The sequence below is a fragment of the Neopelma chrysocephalum genome, unplaced genomic scaffold, assembly GCF_003984885.1.
Source record: "Neopelma chrysocephalum unplaced genomic scaffold, ASM398488v2 Primary Assembly neopelma1_61b, whole genome shotgun sequence".
In the NCBI taxonomy this organism is placed as follows: domain Eukaryota; kingdom Metazoa; phylum Chordata; class Aves; order Passeriformes; family Pipridae; genus Neopelma; species Neopelma chrysocephalum.
Genome location: NW_020897717.1, coordinates 765,491 through 782,607, shown reverse-complemented (window position 1 = coordinate 782,607; position 17,117 = coordinate 765,491). Strand labels below are relative to the sequence as shown.

Genomic DNA, 17,117 nt, shown 5'->3' with positions numbered 1-17,117 from the left:
TCTATTTACCCTTCTTTACTGTTTTCCCTCTATTTACCCTTCTTTACACAGTGGCTGGAACACAGGGAATGTGTTCTGCTGTGATGGTGTTTCTGCTTGCAAGGTTGTAAATGGTACCTGTTGATCTCTGCCCCATTATTGGGCCCCTGTGTCCTGCTGTTTGTGCCAGGCACATGAGGAAAGTCAGAGATGTAGATTCAAGTTTCTTTTTTAAGTTTCCCTTTCCTAGACTTTTTGCATGTGGTTCCTCTGGCATTTAAAAGCCAAGGACAGTGTTTCTGCTCAGGAAAAACAAAATCTAAATAGGAACTGACTAAAGCTGTGCTTCTGCCACCTGAAGAAGGGAGGAAGGAGAGAAAGAAGAATTGTAAAGACACATATACATACACACTCACACATATAAAATGGCAACATCCTCTTGTCAAGGACTTTGGGAGGAGGAGAAGAGAACTAAGAATTTTCTCCTAGTATTTCTTCAGGTTGGGAGCTACTGGGGATAGGGCAGAATAACATAGGACATAAAAACACCTGTGGGGAGGACTTGCAGTAGGCTTAAACTGAAGCAAGGGAGTTGGATTATATGGTAAGGAAAACTAGTGATAAACTCTGAAGTAAGAGGAAAGATGTGGATTCTCTGTTTTGAAAGAAGAATCTCATTTTGTTCTTTTTTGTGGGTTGATCTTATTTTTTTTCTTTTCCTTAGTTTGCACTGGCAATAATTTGCTTTATTCCCAGAACTACACAGCTGAGTAGCTCACCTATGAATTATTGAGTAGTAAGATAACTGGTTCTCTGCCAAAAGTTAATGCATATGGGATGCTTTTGGGGAGAGAATATCATTGGCTGACTCTTAGTGAATGTTTGCATCTAAACTATTTATATACTTTCGGGAGTGGCACGTCACTGACAGCCCAGTTTGTTAAACAGAGGTATGTAATAACAGATGCATGGGTGTGAGCTGATATCTTGTTATCTTGTAGAAGACAGGCAGAACTTGAGCGGATAGTTGGTGATCTGACAATGCTACACATGGGAGGGCTCCCCTCCTGCGGATGTGTGGGTGGGTAGGAGAGATGCACCCTGGCCATCATTCTGCTTGACCACGTTATAATTAGCAAAATTGGTTGTGAGTTAGAGAAAATATTTCCATGTTTGTCTGTGGAAAAAAAAAATCCAAGTTTGGGTTATGCCATTGGTCTGGCAGTAATTGATGGTATTAGCACTGAAATACCCACTCTCTCACCCTTGTTATTTCTCTTGTGCACAACTTTGCTAATTGGGTGGTATGTGGCTGGGGGGAGGATTATCAGCATGCTTTTCACATACAAATGTGTATGTGTTTTCTGTACATACACCATCTTTTCCCACTTATCTTTTTCAATTAGAGGAGTGTAGTGTTTTGAAACCAGGTGCTTGAAGATAAGTGAGGCATGGGAATGAGGTGGCTTTACACTGTAGGAGAATACTTGGCTTTGTAGTGTCCTGTTAGCACGAATTAATTGGGCAATGAGTCTGAGAGGCATTCCAGCATGTCTGGGACATCTTTTTTTGAGGAGGCATGTCTGTGAGGCTGAAGGTCTGGAAATTCCCACCCAGGATGGACTTTCTTCAAAGCACTCTGTAAAGTGAGCTAGGGGTCTCATGTATTAATCAGCACAGCTTGTCATGCAGAAGAGGAAATCCTTCAGTAAATCCCTCTTTATTAAAACAAGGTGAAGACTGGTTGAGCTAATTGGCTTGGAAAGTTCAGGGAAGAGGAAAGAAAAGCTGGTAGTGAATACATTTCATTTGCTCTTCTTTTAAAAGCAGTCAACTGGCACAGAACTAAGCATTCTCTGCTCTGAGCCTTGCCTCTCCAGACCCTGCACCCACTTGTCTAGCAGAAAATGTACACAAACAAATTTGTTTTCTTTGAAATAACAATACTTGCAACTTGGCTTTCAAGCACTATGCAAAAAGCAGACGTTTTATCTCTTTACGCATGGGGAGACTGAAGTGCAAAGGCAAAAGACATTTAAGATGAAAGAAAGAGATTCTGGCTTTTGAAATAGGTTGAACAAGCCTTCCTCCATCTCCCTGCTTCTAACTACTCAATTATATCTCTCAGAAACAAGCATATGAGACTGGACTTGTAAATATGGGTTGGATATTTGTCTCCATAGGGTAAACTGCTGGTGCATAATGTGTGTTCCAAGGTTGTGGGTGCTGTGGCAAGGAAAAGAATTGCTCAGATGTGATTTCCCAGCCTTGTGATAATAAAAGAGCTTCCCACTTGTTCGGGTAGAGAGCTCTGGTAGAGAGCTGAAACCCTGGAGTTCTCTACCTGCTGTGAGAAAAGGGGTGCAGTATCTTTGATGCCTGTAACATCTTCATCACCCCAGACTGTGGGACCAGAGGCTGGATAGGGAAGGCACTTTTGATGGGATTGCTTTGGTTGTCTGGAGGAGTTTAGGGAAGATTGCATCCAGTATAACTACAGAAGGATACCTTTAAGAAATTAAATGGATGCTGAATGGGGTGGTACAGGTCTCATAAGGCCCTAATAGCTGCCTGTGCTGATTTGCTTTCTAGAGAGAGAAATTACTGCCTGATGCCATTAAACTACTTTGGATAACAAGACACAGCTAATAATTATAACTAACCACAAAGTACAGTCTTTCATACCAGGTTATCTGTGTGTCATTTGCAATGTTAATCCAGCAAGTAAGGGGTCAGTTAGGTCTCATACATGGGATAAGGTGAGGGTTAAAGGCAGGAGTCACTGGTGCTATGATGCATAGTAGGGTGGAATGAAAGCTACTCAAAATAAAGCTGCTTTCTAGTCTAGCAAGGCTTGCTATTTTCATCTCTTGTGTTACATATTGCACTTTCTAAATTTAAATAAAAATGTAAAGGCTGACTCTGGAGGGTAGAGTAGAGGGTGTTTCTCACAGAGAAGGAAGCCTGGGCTAAGGACAGAAGGACTGGGATATGGGTCCTGTTATGGAAGGTATCCTGATTCAGGACACCAGATACTGAGGTTCAGGATACAGGAGTCCTTGCTGCTTCTCTCTGATGCTGCCTGTTTGTATGACCTCGATTAGGACATCTTTCTGTTTTGTGCCTCTCTTTTTCCTCCTGGACATTGCTGCACTGTGGTGCTCTTTGCAGCAGAGGAAGCATTGCAGAAAGTAAATTCCTGTAGAAAAATACAAGTGCAGCAGCCAATGGCAGCTCCACAGACCAGCAGTACAATGCAGGCAGCTAACCACCTACAGAGATGGCTGTTGTCAGCCGCTGGTCAGGGTGGCTACACAGGAGACAAAGCTGCCTTTAAGTTAGAAAGCAGGTTATGAGTGAGGTCCTCAGCTCTGACAACCCTTCCAAAATAAGCCAGCATTTGGGAATTGATCAGTTCTCAAGCTATGGTGGGAAAGGAGACTTTGCATGTGTCTTGCATAGTAGTGTTGTCTTGTGGTGTCTACGATATTCAACCTTCTCAGTTATTGCCTGAGCAAGGTCTGTTCTCTCAGTGCTCTCCTGTTCTATAGATCCTGTTTTGTGTTTAAACTTGTCACTGATTTCTGTGCATCAGTCCACTGCAATAGGAGCCTTTCTTTGCCTTTCATCTATACCAGATTAAGCAGACTCATGACAACATCCCCATTTTCTAATTTAGGTGATTTTTTTTTCTATATTTACCCCACAAGTAACAAATTTTCTGTAGTGCATCTCTGCCATCCTGGGATGCTCTGACTTCATCACTGGTGAAAGAAACATCTCTGCCTTCTGGAGGCCTCTGAATTTGATGGGAATCTCTAGCAATCAGACAGCATTGCAGGGATGGCTGAATACCCCTTCTTGAGCTCTACCCAAGCAGGACAGCACAGTAACAGTGCAAGAAAAGTGTGGTCTCTCCTTCAAGCTCTTTGGCTCTTGTAAGGAAGAACACTCTTCCCTTCCTCAAGGCTAAAATAAAAACAGACTCAAACCAAGTCAACCATCATTCATCAGCCAGTGCACTTCTCACTCACCTAGCAGGATGAGCATTTCAATTCTGGTTATTTCCAGTAAAACCAAGAAAGTAAGAGGTTATTGGGACACAAAGCAACACTCCTTGGTGCTTGACAGTTCTCTGTTGTGCTTTCCTCACTGTTGTTTTTCATCATTGTGAACACTGTGTTAGCTTAGCAACCCTTCAGTGCAGAGCATCTGCTCTGGCTCACAGCAAGGGAGCTGCCTGCAGCCTGGCTTTGCTTTAGGGTGCTTGGCATGCTAGAGTAGGTTGCCTGCGTTTGGCTGATTTGATTTGCTCCTAACTAGCTAATTCTGCTGCAAAGGCAGGCTGCCCTGCCTTGTGTTTTGCAGCAACAGCATCTTAACAAGGTTGCTGGAGGAGCCTCACTTCAAAATTACCTCTTCACCCCTTTCATCATTCCTCTTGCCAGTGAGGTCTTCTAGACTTAAGCTGTGTGTTGAGAGAGATCAGTAATTGTCTATATTTGTTTGCTGTGTTTCTTACCAGGAGATCCCAAAACCCTGTATATGCACAGAGGTTTTTTACCTCCTTTAAGTGTAGCAACTGCTGCCTGCAATGTGGTGGCTGCTTAAAAGACCACTTCAGACACAGGCATTGGAGTTCAGGGGGGATACAGAAAGGCATTTGAAGAATGTCTGGGCAAGGACTCAGCTTTGTAACTGGGCTAAAAACTGGGGTGATACCTAAGGTCCTCAAAGAGCATCATGGCAGCTTAGCCAGCCAGAATAGCCAGATATTGCTCTCTTCTAGCCAGCAGGAATGCTGCTTGCCTGTAGGTATAAGAGGCACCTGGGAAATCATTATCCTTTCCTGCAGCTCCCTAACGGTGTCTGTGCAGGAGTCATGTGGGAGGTCTCTGCTCTGAGACAGTCCCCATCTCAGGAGCTGTTCAGTTCCCAGTTCTAGCGAGTAGGAGCACCAGTTCATTTAAACAAGCTTTCATTTGCCTTTAAGCCAGGGAAAAAGAAGAGAAACAGAAAAGGCTGTGTTGTTAGCAGCCAGGTTTTACAGACTGAATCTCTGCCTTTCTGGTGAAGTCTGCCTTTTGTGTGTAACCTTCTTGAACAAGTGTGGACTCCCCAGTAGGCATTGAGGCTGGAGCTGGTCTGGCTCTGTAATTGCTGTTGACCTTTCTTTGTTTTCATATCCATTGGGAACATTTGGGAATAGCTAACCCTTGCTATAGTTCTGTATGCTTTGCAGCAATGGGATGATTTACTTCATCTCTCTCTTCAGAAAACCCAGGAGCTACAGGGCTACCTGCAGAGTTAATGCTCATTGGGCATTTCCTAGTGCCAGAGACAAGAGAAGAAAATGTAATCAATTTTTAATTTAGAGGCACTTTCAGACATTCCCTTTGCAAAATGATAACATAGGCCCAGACCCTGTCCCAGTGCAAATCAAGGAAATCCCATTTCCCAGCTGAAGATTAAATATCTTCTGCATCCTTGGCTGCCCAGCTGTTCCAGTGACCTGAGGAAGCATTTGGGGCATCTCAACTCTGTTCCTCTGTGACCCCTTACCAGCCCCAGACACTCTCTCAGTGAGGCCCAGGGGGCACCTTCCCTGCAGTGTGTTTCCTTGCAGTCAGCACTTTGTCCAGTTTCAGACCTTTTCTCTTCCTTTGTCCCAATCCCATAGACAGGCACAGCCAGGTGCAGTGGGGGAAGCTGCTCTCCCACCCCTCTCTCCCCTCCTCAGGAGAGAGACTGCTTTGAGTACCTCTGGAGCTGCTATGCCATTTTTTTTAAGCCTTCTTTTTTTCTCTTCTCCTCCCTTTTTCCTTTTTTTTTTCCCCTATATCACCAGCTGGCCTAGATTGTAATGTGAGACCCCACCAGCTTCAATTAAGGAGCAGATGTGACTGAAGAAATGGGATAGCAGCTAGGGATGGAGATGACACATTCGTGGCACTAGGTCTAATCAAACAACTTCTCACGTTATTCTCACCGTGAGGTGGGAGACGTGAGCCAAAGGCAAGTCAGCACTTGGAGCACTTGCAGAGACACATTGCTAGCAAAGCCATCTGTAATGAGCTGACCATGCCACTCATCTCAGTCAAGGCCTGCTTTTAATACACTGAAGTGCAGCAAGGGGCCCAGAGACTGAGAGGTGAGAACAGGTATCTTGAAAACAATCAGCCATGTCAAACCAGGGCTGCCAGGTGGAGCGGATGATTGTAAGCTGCATATCCACAGATGCATTTGTGCCCTGGGACACTATGCATGCCTACCTGTGGGACAGTGTGTGCACCACCTTCATCTGTGGTGAAGATGGAGATGTCAGTAGTGTTACAGAGCTGTCAGTGAGTCTTGCTGGGGGTCAGGCTATGGGAGAGGAGAAACTGGTGAGCTGGAGCCCTCCTGGCATGGCTGTGTTCAGGGCAGCAGGGATGCTGAGTAACCCATGGTAGTTGTTGGAGGTGTTTGTGGCACTTCAGATGCTGGGTGCTGCAGGTGTTTGGGCCTGGCTGTGCTTGGCAGTTCTGTAGACCTTTAGAGGAGGTGGGTGCTCTGCACATCTGTAGTGCATAGAAATCATCTGTGGAAGAGCAGGTGCTTTGAACATGGAGGTGAGTTGTGATTGTGCTGAAGCTGCTACAAATCAGTTCTCCATCTTTTACATTTGGGCGAACAGCTGTTTTGTGTTCAGGAAGCTTTTCTCATTTTAGATGCAGAGCTTCTGGTTATCCCTATGCTGTAGTGTTTTAATTAAAAGTTTATTGCAAGTGAAACATGTCTGTCAGATGGCTGTGGAGACTGAAGTCCTCTGCAATTGCATTAAATAAGGGGTAACCTAAACAGTACCAATCCAGACATTCTCCTTGCTCTGCTTCAATCATGCCCAAATTGTGAGGTTCCTGTAAACTTTTGCAAGTGCTGAAGAACAAGACATGGTAGTCTCCCTTTGCTAAGGAGGTGAACACACATTGCCATTCCCATTCTCACACTACCAGCAGAGAAGCTGACATGGATAGATGTGACTCGCCTCCCAACATCAGGGCATTGTTTTCAGATATAAAACTAGGACTCAGAGTCCCTGTAGCTGGTCCCTGATGTGTTGTATTGATGTATTTGGGGGAAGCCCTCTAACACCCCTTCAGATCTGTAGGGACAGCCAGTGCATATCCCTCCATCTAAGCACAGTGTCCTTGATGACCCTGCCAGACATTGACAAGAAGAACATGAATTTAACTGATTGGGAGCTTACCTGCCTGCTCAGGGAGTGCATTTCATGCTGCAAAAGAGGACTATGTTTTTTCTGATTAGGATCTGAGGATTGAATCCAAGCTGTGACACTCAGCTGCTGGGGTTGCACTTTTGACACGAAAGAGTAGGGCTTGGTAGCTCCTCTAAGCAGTGTCTCAGTGTGGAAGGAGTACTTGCTAAAGGCCACCCCTACCTCATAAATGGGAGGGAGGTGGGATGTGGCCACAGCCCAGTTAGAAGGAGATGTCAGATGACTATTGCTTTTGGTTTGATAGATCCTGCGTCCCACTAGAAAACAAATATCCCCTTGGAAATCATAGGTATCTGCCTCGTCAGAGGCAGTCAGGGTGACCATGCTGAGTGAGACAGTTGTTCCCTGACTGCATCCCTGTCTGTTGCTCTGTTCGGTCTCCAGTCCCCCCCGTGGTGGAGCCGGCCTTCCAGGATGTACGCCAGGGCATGGGGCACAGTGTCACCTTGCGCTGCACCATGCTGAAGGGCAGCCCCATGAAGGTGGCCACGTCTGTCTGGCGTTTCAACGGGACCCTCCTGGCACAGCCCCTGGCAGAGCAGCAGGACTACTCAGAGCTGAAGGTGGACAGCGTCAGCCGGGAGACCAGTGGGACCTACGAGTGCAGCATTTCCAATGACGTGGGAGTCTCCACCTGCCTCTTCCAGGTGTCTGGTAAGTCACAGAATCCACATCAGAGCAAGCTGTTAGATGGGGTCACAGAGGTGAGAAGCTTGCTCCTCATAAACTGGTGCCAGTAAAACCAACCTCTACTGCCTCCTCTATACACAGCATTCTGTTCAGGAGGAATGGCTTTCCGTAAGCCAACAGGGAGATCTGTCTCCATCCTTCAGGCAGATGGACCTGGAGCAGTTAGTGCTAGCCACTGCTACATTTTAACAGTGTTTAACCACTTGCCTGAAAAATACAGGACTTATATTCAAGGCTGCCATCAGCTTTCAAGCTTGGACAACCTGTATCGTTGATAAGTATTGACCATGGGGAATTGAAAAGCTCTCTACATACCTCCAGCAGGCTCCAAACCATCTAATTTCCCCTTTAAAAGCAAACAAACCAAGAAACAAAAACTGTATTATGTATTTCTGTGCCTTCGCTATATCTCCGGTCTGTTTGTGTCTCATGATGCTTTCTAGGAAAAACATGAGCTGGATATGGACACTAGTATTCAGTAGATTTGCAGCTCACAGTTTTCTGTGAATCCATCATCCACCATAATAGGATTCCTCTCCAGCACCTGCAACCGCAAAGAGGAATGGCAGAGTTATAGCATCTAAAACCACACATCTGACCTGGCTTCTCCAGATGATCATTAAATCTGCTTTTTCCACGACCCCAGAATTGACTTGGGCACAAGTTTCTAGAAAAGCTCTCCCATGAAGTTGCCTTAATAAGCAATAAATTCAACCCAAATACTGGGGTTTGGATCTGGGGTCAATTTATAATACTTTTCAAGTCAGGGCTGAACAAAGAGAATAAATAACATCCAGAGAGGCCTGATTTTGAAGCAGATCTTTTGTAAGGTTTGGAAAAGCTCAGGTATGCTGTAACTCTGAGATGCTCTCAGAAATGGAGGAATCCAAACTGTTTGAGTCCCTTTTCAGGACCTTGCTCTCACCCCTTGAGATTTCCTGGCATTTGTCTGGCAGTGGATTTTTCTTGAGAGCTTTGTCCCTCTTTACCCTTTTTTCATAACTCTCACATCACTAAGTGGTGGCAAACCATATCCCTCTATGAGCCGTCACAGAAAACTGTGTCCCTATCAAGTTTGGGAATGCTCCCAGGAATTTCTTGCTGGGAGCAGGAACAAATACTTATTGCCACGCAGTGTGCCATGCTGTGCCTTAGATAAGAATTCCCTCAGCAGAAGGAAGTTTCATCCATAGAGAGCACTAATCAGGAAAGAAGCAAGCCTTTATTTTTCTGCATCCCTTCTCTGTTTCCAAGGCATTGATACTTGATGGTAGCTGTTCAGCTCCAGACATCTCTGCCTGTTTCCTGGACAGTTACAAATCAATTAAGACTTTCAGAGCCTGTAGAGCAACCTGAAGAATAATCCAGTGACTAGACTGCTGCACTTGGGCTCAGGATTGCTGGAATTTTAATTCACATCAGCTACAGCCTTCCTGTGTAAGTGGGCAGAATGGCATGGTCTCTTTTTGGTTTTGTTTCTTCTCTACGGAAGGAAGACCATAAACCTTCCTATGTGACAAGGAGGCAGTGACTCATTTGTGACTGTGAGGTCACAAATGTACTGGAAATACAGTACATGAATCTGCCCAGGATGGGATTACTTTAATCTATGGATGGGTGATGAGCTTTCCAGGATGTTTTGTAAAGATAGTGAGACATCCAACCCATTCTTCTTGAGCAAGTTATCAGGCAGCCCATAGTGGTCATAACCTGCTCTCCCACTAGCCACAAGCACAGAAGAGCCCTGAAAGACAGAGTGAACATCCTTCAGCTCTTCCCATAGGCTCTAAGCAAAAGAAAAACCTTTACAGTAATGCTAAAAGTTTCCAGAAAGGAAGTTCTGAAAATATTTTGATGTACAGCATTTCTATCAAAAGGCCGAAAAGCTTTTTTTTTAACTTCCATTTCCATCTTTGAGTCAATTAATAAGGAATTAATATCATGCAAGATGATGATTATCATCAGTTCTGATTTTATTTCTGAATCCCTTATGAAGCTTGACTTCCACAGTCAATACAAGTTGAATAAGCAGCAATTAGTCTCTGAGGTGGTTCTGAACTTCTTGCTTGTGCCAAAATTCAAGTCAATAAAAATAATAAGAAAAAAAGGACTTGGAAATAAATATCAATATTATACATCTGGGTTCATAAAAATAAACCATTGAATCCTGTCGAGCCTGATTATAACCACACAGAATGGCAGGGCCTGTAATTCAAGTGGAAAGACAGCCTGGGGAGACAGTTTATGCCTGTTCTGCTCTCCAGTGTCCCTTGCTGCCTAGGCACCTTTCTGGTCACTGCAGGTTCAGATTGGACCTGAACCCAGAGAGCTGGGTTTTCGTTCAGGTCCAGCTCCCACCTGGCTCAGGACAGGACCTGCCAAAAATTGAAGTTCACAGGATGAAATGAAGGTAATTTCAAATAAAGCAAAACCAGTTGTGGATAAGACCTCGAATTGCTTCTGGGCCCTGTGCATTAGTCCTTCAGCTGGGGGGTTGCATGGCAGTAGCCTTCAAATTCTGTTTGGTAGTGGTTCAGGACAGCAGTGGCTGGGGAAATCATGGGAAATTCCTTCTCTGAACTGCCTAGTTTCTCTCTGGTACGTCGTTTCTCCTGTGTTTCCCTTCTCCTGCTACACTCTGTTTTTAAGGAGAGATGTGAGTTTAGAAAAGACATCTCCGCCCCTGCCAAAGCTCCTGCTGTTTTTGCCCAGGCTGAGGTCAGCATCCCCTTTGGTGCCAAGTTGACTGTTGTGCTACAAAGAGGCTCGAGCACTGTGTTGCCGAGGCAGGGGAGGTGCAGAAGGAGCAAGGTCTCCTTTTTAATGCCATGGTCCCTGTGTGATAAATAACACTTTTCCTATGACCTACTGGCCAAATGATCTTTCCTCAGAGTTTGTTAGCAGGAGTCTCTGTAAAGCAGCAGATGAAACACGAGAAATGCCAGTTTAAAGCTGTTACCTCAATCTAAACTACAAAGGAAGGGAGAAAAGATTAGAGCTGGTTCCAGCTGGAGAACTGAAGTTGTTCCCACCTTCTCAGGTGCTGGTCATGCCCCACTGGTGTTGCAGGGCTGCTAATCCTCCCAGTAGTTTAGGCTGTGAAAGCAGTATTGAGTCACAGAAAATGGTGGCACATCAGTGCAACAGTAAAGGTGTCCATCATGTCAGAGGCAGGTGGACGAGTTGGGCAAGTGGTGCTGATCCACTTTCACCACGTCTCTTTGTAATTTATGTTCCCCTCGATCCCACCTTTTTACTTTCTTGCCTCTTTTCTTTTTTATCCCCTCCAGCAAAAGCTTATAGCCCAGAGTTTTACTATGACACTCCCAATCCCACCTTGAGCCAGAAGCAGTCCAAGAATTACTCTTACATCTTACAGTGGACACAGAAGGAGCCAGATGCTGTGGATCCCATCCTCAAGTACCGTCTGGAGCTCCGGCAGGTAAGGTCAGGTCGGCTCTCCCAGAGCCTCAGCATATGCCCTTGCGAAGACAACCTTTAAGGAGGCAGTTACATCAATGTCTCCTTGCTGATTAAGAGCTGGATGTGATGAAATTGCCCCATCTTGATGGTCCTGCACCTTCCCCAGAGAATATAAGAGACAGGCCAAGTACACAGTTCAGTGTTCATTTTTAGCTCTGGTGTTGGGTACAATCCAGGTCTTCCAAAACCCTGCTGCTCCCATTGGACTGTTCATGCTCAATGTTTTGAATGAAGGTTTAACAGGAACAATACCCTACAGTCATTAGTAGGTATTGTAGATTTTATAGGCCAAAGATTCAAACAAGTAGTATTCCATCCTCCACACTCGTACAGAAAAAAGAGAATAAGCTGAACACCTCTCCAGGTAGGAACTGCGGGGAAAAATCATAGACTGTTTGTGTTACAGAAGGGCTTTCATACTGTCGCAGTAACTAAGCTATTTGGACTATATGAACTCTGCAGGGGAAGAAAAGTGGGTTTCAAGGTTTCTTAGCTTGAAGAGAAATCATATTGGGTGGTGGGAGCTGGAGGGAAGAACTCAGTGAAATCTGAAGACATCACTGGTTGGAGAAGGTTAGAGAAAAGAGTTTGATGTTTTTAAAAAGCAGATTAGCTTAGCAGGATTGCCAGGTACTTTCATCCACGCTCAGCAAAGCACCTGTGTTCAACATTTTTGAAAAATGGGGATACTTAAGATTGGTGTTTCTTGCCATTCAGTGGTAGCTGGGAAGCAAATGCATTTTGCAAGGGAAAGTTTGTTTACTGTAGATAGAAAACAAAATAATTAAAAAGATTCAAGTGTCTTTTTCCTCTAGTTCTGCACAGTAGGCTCCACTTTTATGTCTCCGTTTGATTGTGAGCTCTCTGGGGTGGGATAGCCTTTGTTTGTTACTCACACGGTGTGGAGCACGTTGTCAGTACTTAATAATAATACAAGACACAGGGGAGCCTCTAATAATGAAGGCAGTTTGTCATAGTAGCTCTTCCCTCTGAGCCAAGTTTTGCTATTATCAGCACTGTGAATCAGTGAACAAATTTGTGGGTTTTATCCTTCTCTGGTAATGTTGAGGGTTTTTTTTCCTTTTGCACAGTTCCTAAAAGTAATCTTGGATCTGTTCTTCATTGAGCTTCTACTGAAAGGGATCAAGAAAAGGGAAACCCACTTTTCTTCTTTAAGTTATGACATGAAGGGAGCTGAGTGGCCGTGCAAATTTAACACACCCCTCCCCCTAGTTTTGTTCATACCCCATTAGTTACTGCTGTTAATGTTTTGCAGAATCACCACACAGTTGTAACTATTGACTGATATGTTTTAGAGGAATGTGATATCATGGCCCTGCTGTAGCCCAGTCTCACGTATGGGCAGTCTCTTAGAAATGGCTACAGGTCTCATCATGGTGACCTGGATCTGAATAAGAGAGGGCAGAGGGAGGAGGAAGCAGGGGAGTTTTTTCCCACTTCTGTCAAGCACAAGCAGGAAACATTGGAAAAGTCTTTCACAGTACTGCCTCCTCCTGGCCCTCCTCCAACAAAAATACTTGCATTTCATGGCAAGGTCCCCCCTTCCGCGTGCCTTGCTGAGGTCTCACTGAGCCCTTTTCATTTCCTTGTCCCAGAGGATCACATCCCCCCTCATCTTCAGCCTGCCACTTCCGTATACCCTTGTCCTGCCTTCCTGGTGTTTTCCCTGTGATGTCTCACTTGGACTCCAAGAAGCCTCGTGACATCTTCCGACTTTTCACTCTTTCCCTTGCTCCATCACCCTCTTCCATATCCTGCAGACCCTGCTGCTTTGTCACACCTTCTTCTCTGTGCTGAGGCACCTGGGGTAAGGTTTGCATACTTCTGTTCCATTGTTGGACTGTAAAACATAGTGACCTCACTGAATATAACCGTCAAAAGCTCAAAAGCTTAAAAGCATTACTGACTGGAGAGCTCTTAAGAAAGGGGATTTGTCTGCCTGGATGCAGAGCTTCTGTTTGCCTGTGCACTCTCCTCATTGGATATGCTGGCTTTCCAGGAACTAGCTGTGGTGGCAGAAAAATCCTAGAGAGCTAGGATTGAAATGGAATATTCTCCTTAGGTAAAAAGGGCCTTGCACATGGTCAGACACAACTGATTTATTGCCATCATCAAGCTGATGAAAGCTTACCCAGCCAGCCCTGGGAGCTCTGCAGCCTTAGTGGTCATGGTAGGGGCTTTTCAGCACCTTAGAGGTGAACAAATGTGGCAGCAGCAGCCTGCAGTCTTGGGGCTGTGAGGGGCTGTCGGGGGGTAGAGGGCATGGAAAGGGGAGAATTAACTCTTGCTGAGCTGGAATCCAAAGGGCAACCAGCTGGGATGCCCACTGGTTGCAATATGGTTTGCTAGATTTCATTTCCCAGCCCCTGGTTTGCTCAAAGAGCTCTTGGCATATGTAATGTGAAGATCCCCAAGTAGCAGGATGATTTGCAAGGCACCTGGGAACCCCTGAATTAGATTTGCTTGCTGCAGCTGCTGAAAACGAAGCTGGGTGAGAGTCAAAGTGCTGCTTATTAATTGGCTGGCACCGTGGCTCCTCCAACTCTTCCTGTACAGTGGCTCCTTAAGGCTAATCAGGCATTCCTGGGGGGATTGCAAGCAGTCGGGGGGAATATGGTTTCCTAAGTAATACACAGGGGCTCCCAGCAAGACAGACAGGTGCATTTCCACCAGAGCTGATTGTTCCCAGCACTGTGGAGCAGGCCGAGCAGCACAGCAGACGTACCAGTTCCAGTAGAATAAGGATTAACTTTCGATTAAAACCACATAAGCAGCTTGACAGCTTGAAGCCACTGACCCAGGCAAAGCACATATGATAGCAACTTGAAGCAAGCTCCTTGTAAAGCCTCTGCTCTATGTCTCAGCAAAGAGGTGGTTATTTCCTGAAGGGCATTGGCCAGCGGGCTTAGGCAGTGGCTTTGTTGAGTGCCAATTCAGAAGGGAAAACCTCCCCACTGAGGAACAGCAGGGGCCACACAGCCTTCTGTCCTGACAGCTTGGAAGGTTTTTCGTTTCTTGCTGCAAGGCAAGTGATCCAGATGCCAACCACCTTACTTTACTTTTACTAGTGAACTCAATGAGTTAACAGCCCTGGGTGGTTTGGTTACAGGCAGATGCCACGAGGCTTTTGGGCTATTTGTTTGGTCAGCTTTTTTTCTTCCATGTATTCTTGGAGCATAGAAAGGCACTGAGGCACTGCGCTCCAACTGAAAATGCTTTTCATTGCTTGGGGATTCAAAGCAGCCTCCCCAGATAAGATCTTTGCTTAAAAAATAAAAAGCCTTTTAAGTTACTTTTTTCTCTCTGTGTATTTTATCCCCTCCCAGGGCTCTGCTCTAACATTACAGAGAAATGAAAAGCCATCTAATATTGCAAGCAGGTTGCATCATGGAGGAAAAATCTGAATTGGGCTGGTGGTTACAGGGGATAGTGGCAGAATTACTATGCACTTAATGAGCTAGAACCCATCTGTGACCTGAGGCTGTAAGAGAAAGAGGAAGGAGAAGCTATTGGTGCAGTAGGAAAGTTTAATCTTTATTGTGCCCCTCAAGGAGACCTGAGGCTGCTGTCTCCTCAGTACCTTATCATACACAGTCCTGGGCCAGAACCAATCCAGCTTAACACATTCCTGCCTTTCCTCTCCTAGGAGCACGTTCAGCTCTACCTGCCAGACAGCCCCCTGAAATTTGCACTGGGCCAAGCCCCAAACCCATTTGCTAAATTAGCTCACTGGGTTGTCACTTCAGATTAATTCCTGTCAGGGAGACTCTTTAATGAGACTGGCCCTGTGCGATGCCTGAGTAATTGTATGGTCTCTCTTTGTTTGCACTTTCATCCCCTCCATGTTGGATAAACATCCCCTGCTGTCTACAAAACTCATCTGGGCTTGGGAGCCGGCTGCCACTTGCCTCATCAGCCAGCCAGAGCAGCATTAATGAGAGCTGTGGCAGTGGGGAGCCGGGCACACCGTGTAGGGAGGTGACAGATAAAAGAGCTGTTTGGACAGACATAGGACAGGGACGTTAGCAGGAATTTAATGACTGTGATTAGAGTGGAAGGTTAACTCCGCTGATGGCCATCACAACGCAGCAGGAGAGGTTTTATGCCGAGGTCCATGGATTGTGGATTTGTATCACTTCATTTCTGCCTCTGAGTTGTTCTTTTTCTCTCCTCTGAGCCCACTTTGGTAGTATCTGTCAACTGCTGTCTGTCTTTGGCTTCATTAGCATGTGGCACTGGCATTCCCTCCGAGGGCAGGGGTGTCTCTCACTTCTCTGCATGCACTGAGAAAGGATAGTAGCTCTAGAAAGGGGAGATATGCAAGCAGTACACCAGTCTTTTCCATAAATGTTTAGTTGAAAATGCTGTTGGGTTCCAGATTAGAAAAGGCTATGATGCAGAAAGGTGATGTATTTGAGCAGGTCATGGCCCTTGCAGCAGCCCAGCCCTGTGCACTGAGAGGTGAACAAAATTCCTTTCTTCTGCACATGCAACCATGGCTTCAGGCAAAGATTCTTGGGAAACCAAGCAGTGCTTTGGGAGGTTGCCTCAGGGCTGCACCTTGGGGCCAGGGAATGCCAAAGCCTCGGTAAGAAGGCAGCTCCGCGCAAGGCAGAGCAGTTCAGGGTGGCCAATTTCCTTTACAAACAAAGGGGTTAACATTTTACTGGCTCCAGAGCACAATGCTGCCATCACCAAGGCAGCTGCTGCAGACCAGATTGGGTCCATATCCCTCATCCCGAGGCTCTCTGGGGCACTGTGACCCCACTGGTCCCATCCTGTGCATTCCCCCAGTAGTGCTGCAGTGGGGTTTTCAGCTGGGGGATGCTGCAAGAGCTGAGGAGGTGATACCTGTTTTAGGACATAGCTAAAAAGCAGACAAGGCTGTCCTACTTTTCATACTAGAAGATGAAAAGCTTAAAGGAGGGAGTTGTGTCTTGTAAGCTAGGGAGGGACCTGCTCTGGACAAAATGTGCCCTGTAGTGCACTGGCCTGATGTCACCTGGAAAAAGGGAGTGGGCTTGTAGTGCCACATCAACCAAAAAATCCTCCAGCTGACAGGTCACTTGACTGGATAGTCCAGTGTGGAGCACAGACAGGGCACATGGAACAGGGATGTGTGAGCCCCTTTGCCTAGAGCATCACAGTCCCAACCAGCTGCAGCCATGAAGGGAGTGTGGCTTTTTGTGAAGCAGCAGATGGTGGCCTTGGCTACATGTGAGATGCTGTGTTGACAAAAAAAACTCATGGGGTGTGACAAACTGCACCCTTTCACTGTTCATCATCTCACTTGATATGGGCTGTGCTGGTCTTGTCTCACTGGTGTTAGTACTGGGTGTTAGTGACTTGGCCTTGCAGTGTTTGCCCAGGACTGAATCTCAGAGCAGACCTTCTGTTTTAGGATGGCTTATAAGTCACATCTGTCAGAAAGCTTCTTTAGTCCTCTCTTCTTTTTTGCCTACCTTGTCTGCCACTTTGATGTTTGATCACAAGATGCTGTCATATGGGATCTCAAATCAACACAATTCCATCTACCTGCAGAGCCAGACTCTGTAGTGGCAAAAGGTCTTTTTTCAACTCTAAATACCCCTATTGATGCTCTATTTTTTTTTTAATTTCAACTTTTGTTCAGGCAGTGAGAAAAGGCAAATTACATCTGTGCTCT

At 45.7% G+C, this 17,117-nt stretch overlaps 1 protein-coding gene across 1 annotated transcript in view; it reads left to right on the top strand.

Moving 5' to 3' along the window:
• The window catches only part of MDGA1 (MAM domain containing glycosylphosphatidylinositol anchor 1), a 143,923-nt gene that overhangs the window by 84,899 nt on the left and 41,907 nt on the right, over positions 1 to 17,117 (top strand). Inside the window, exons 9-10 of the mRNA XM_027681913.1 lie at positions 7,643 to 7,912; positions 11,239 to 11,390. Of these exons, the coding sequence (XP_027537714.1) occupies positions 7,643 to 7,912; positions 11,239 to 11,390 (422 nt within the window). The remainder of the gene's footprint in view (positions 1 to 7,642; positions 7,913 to 11,238; positions 11,391 to 17,117) is intronic.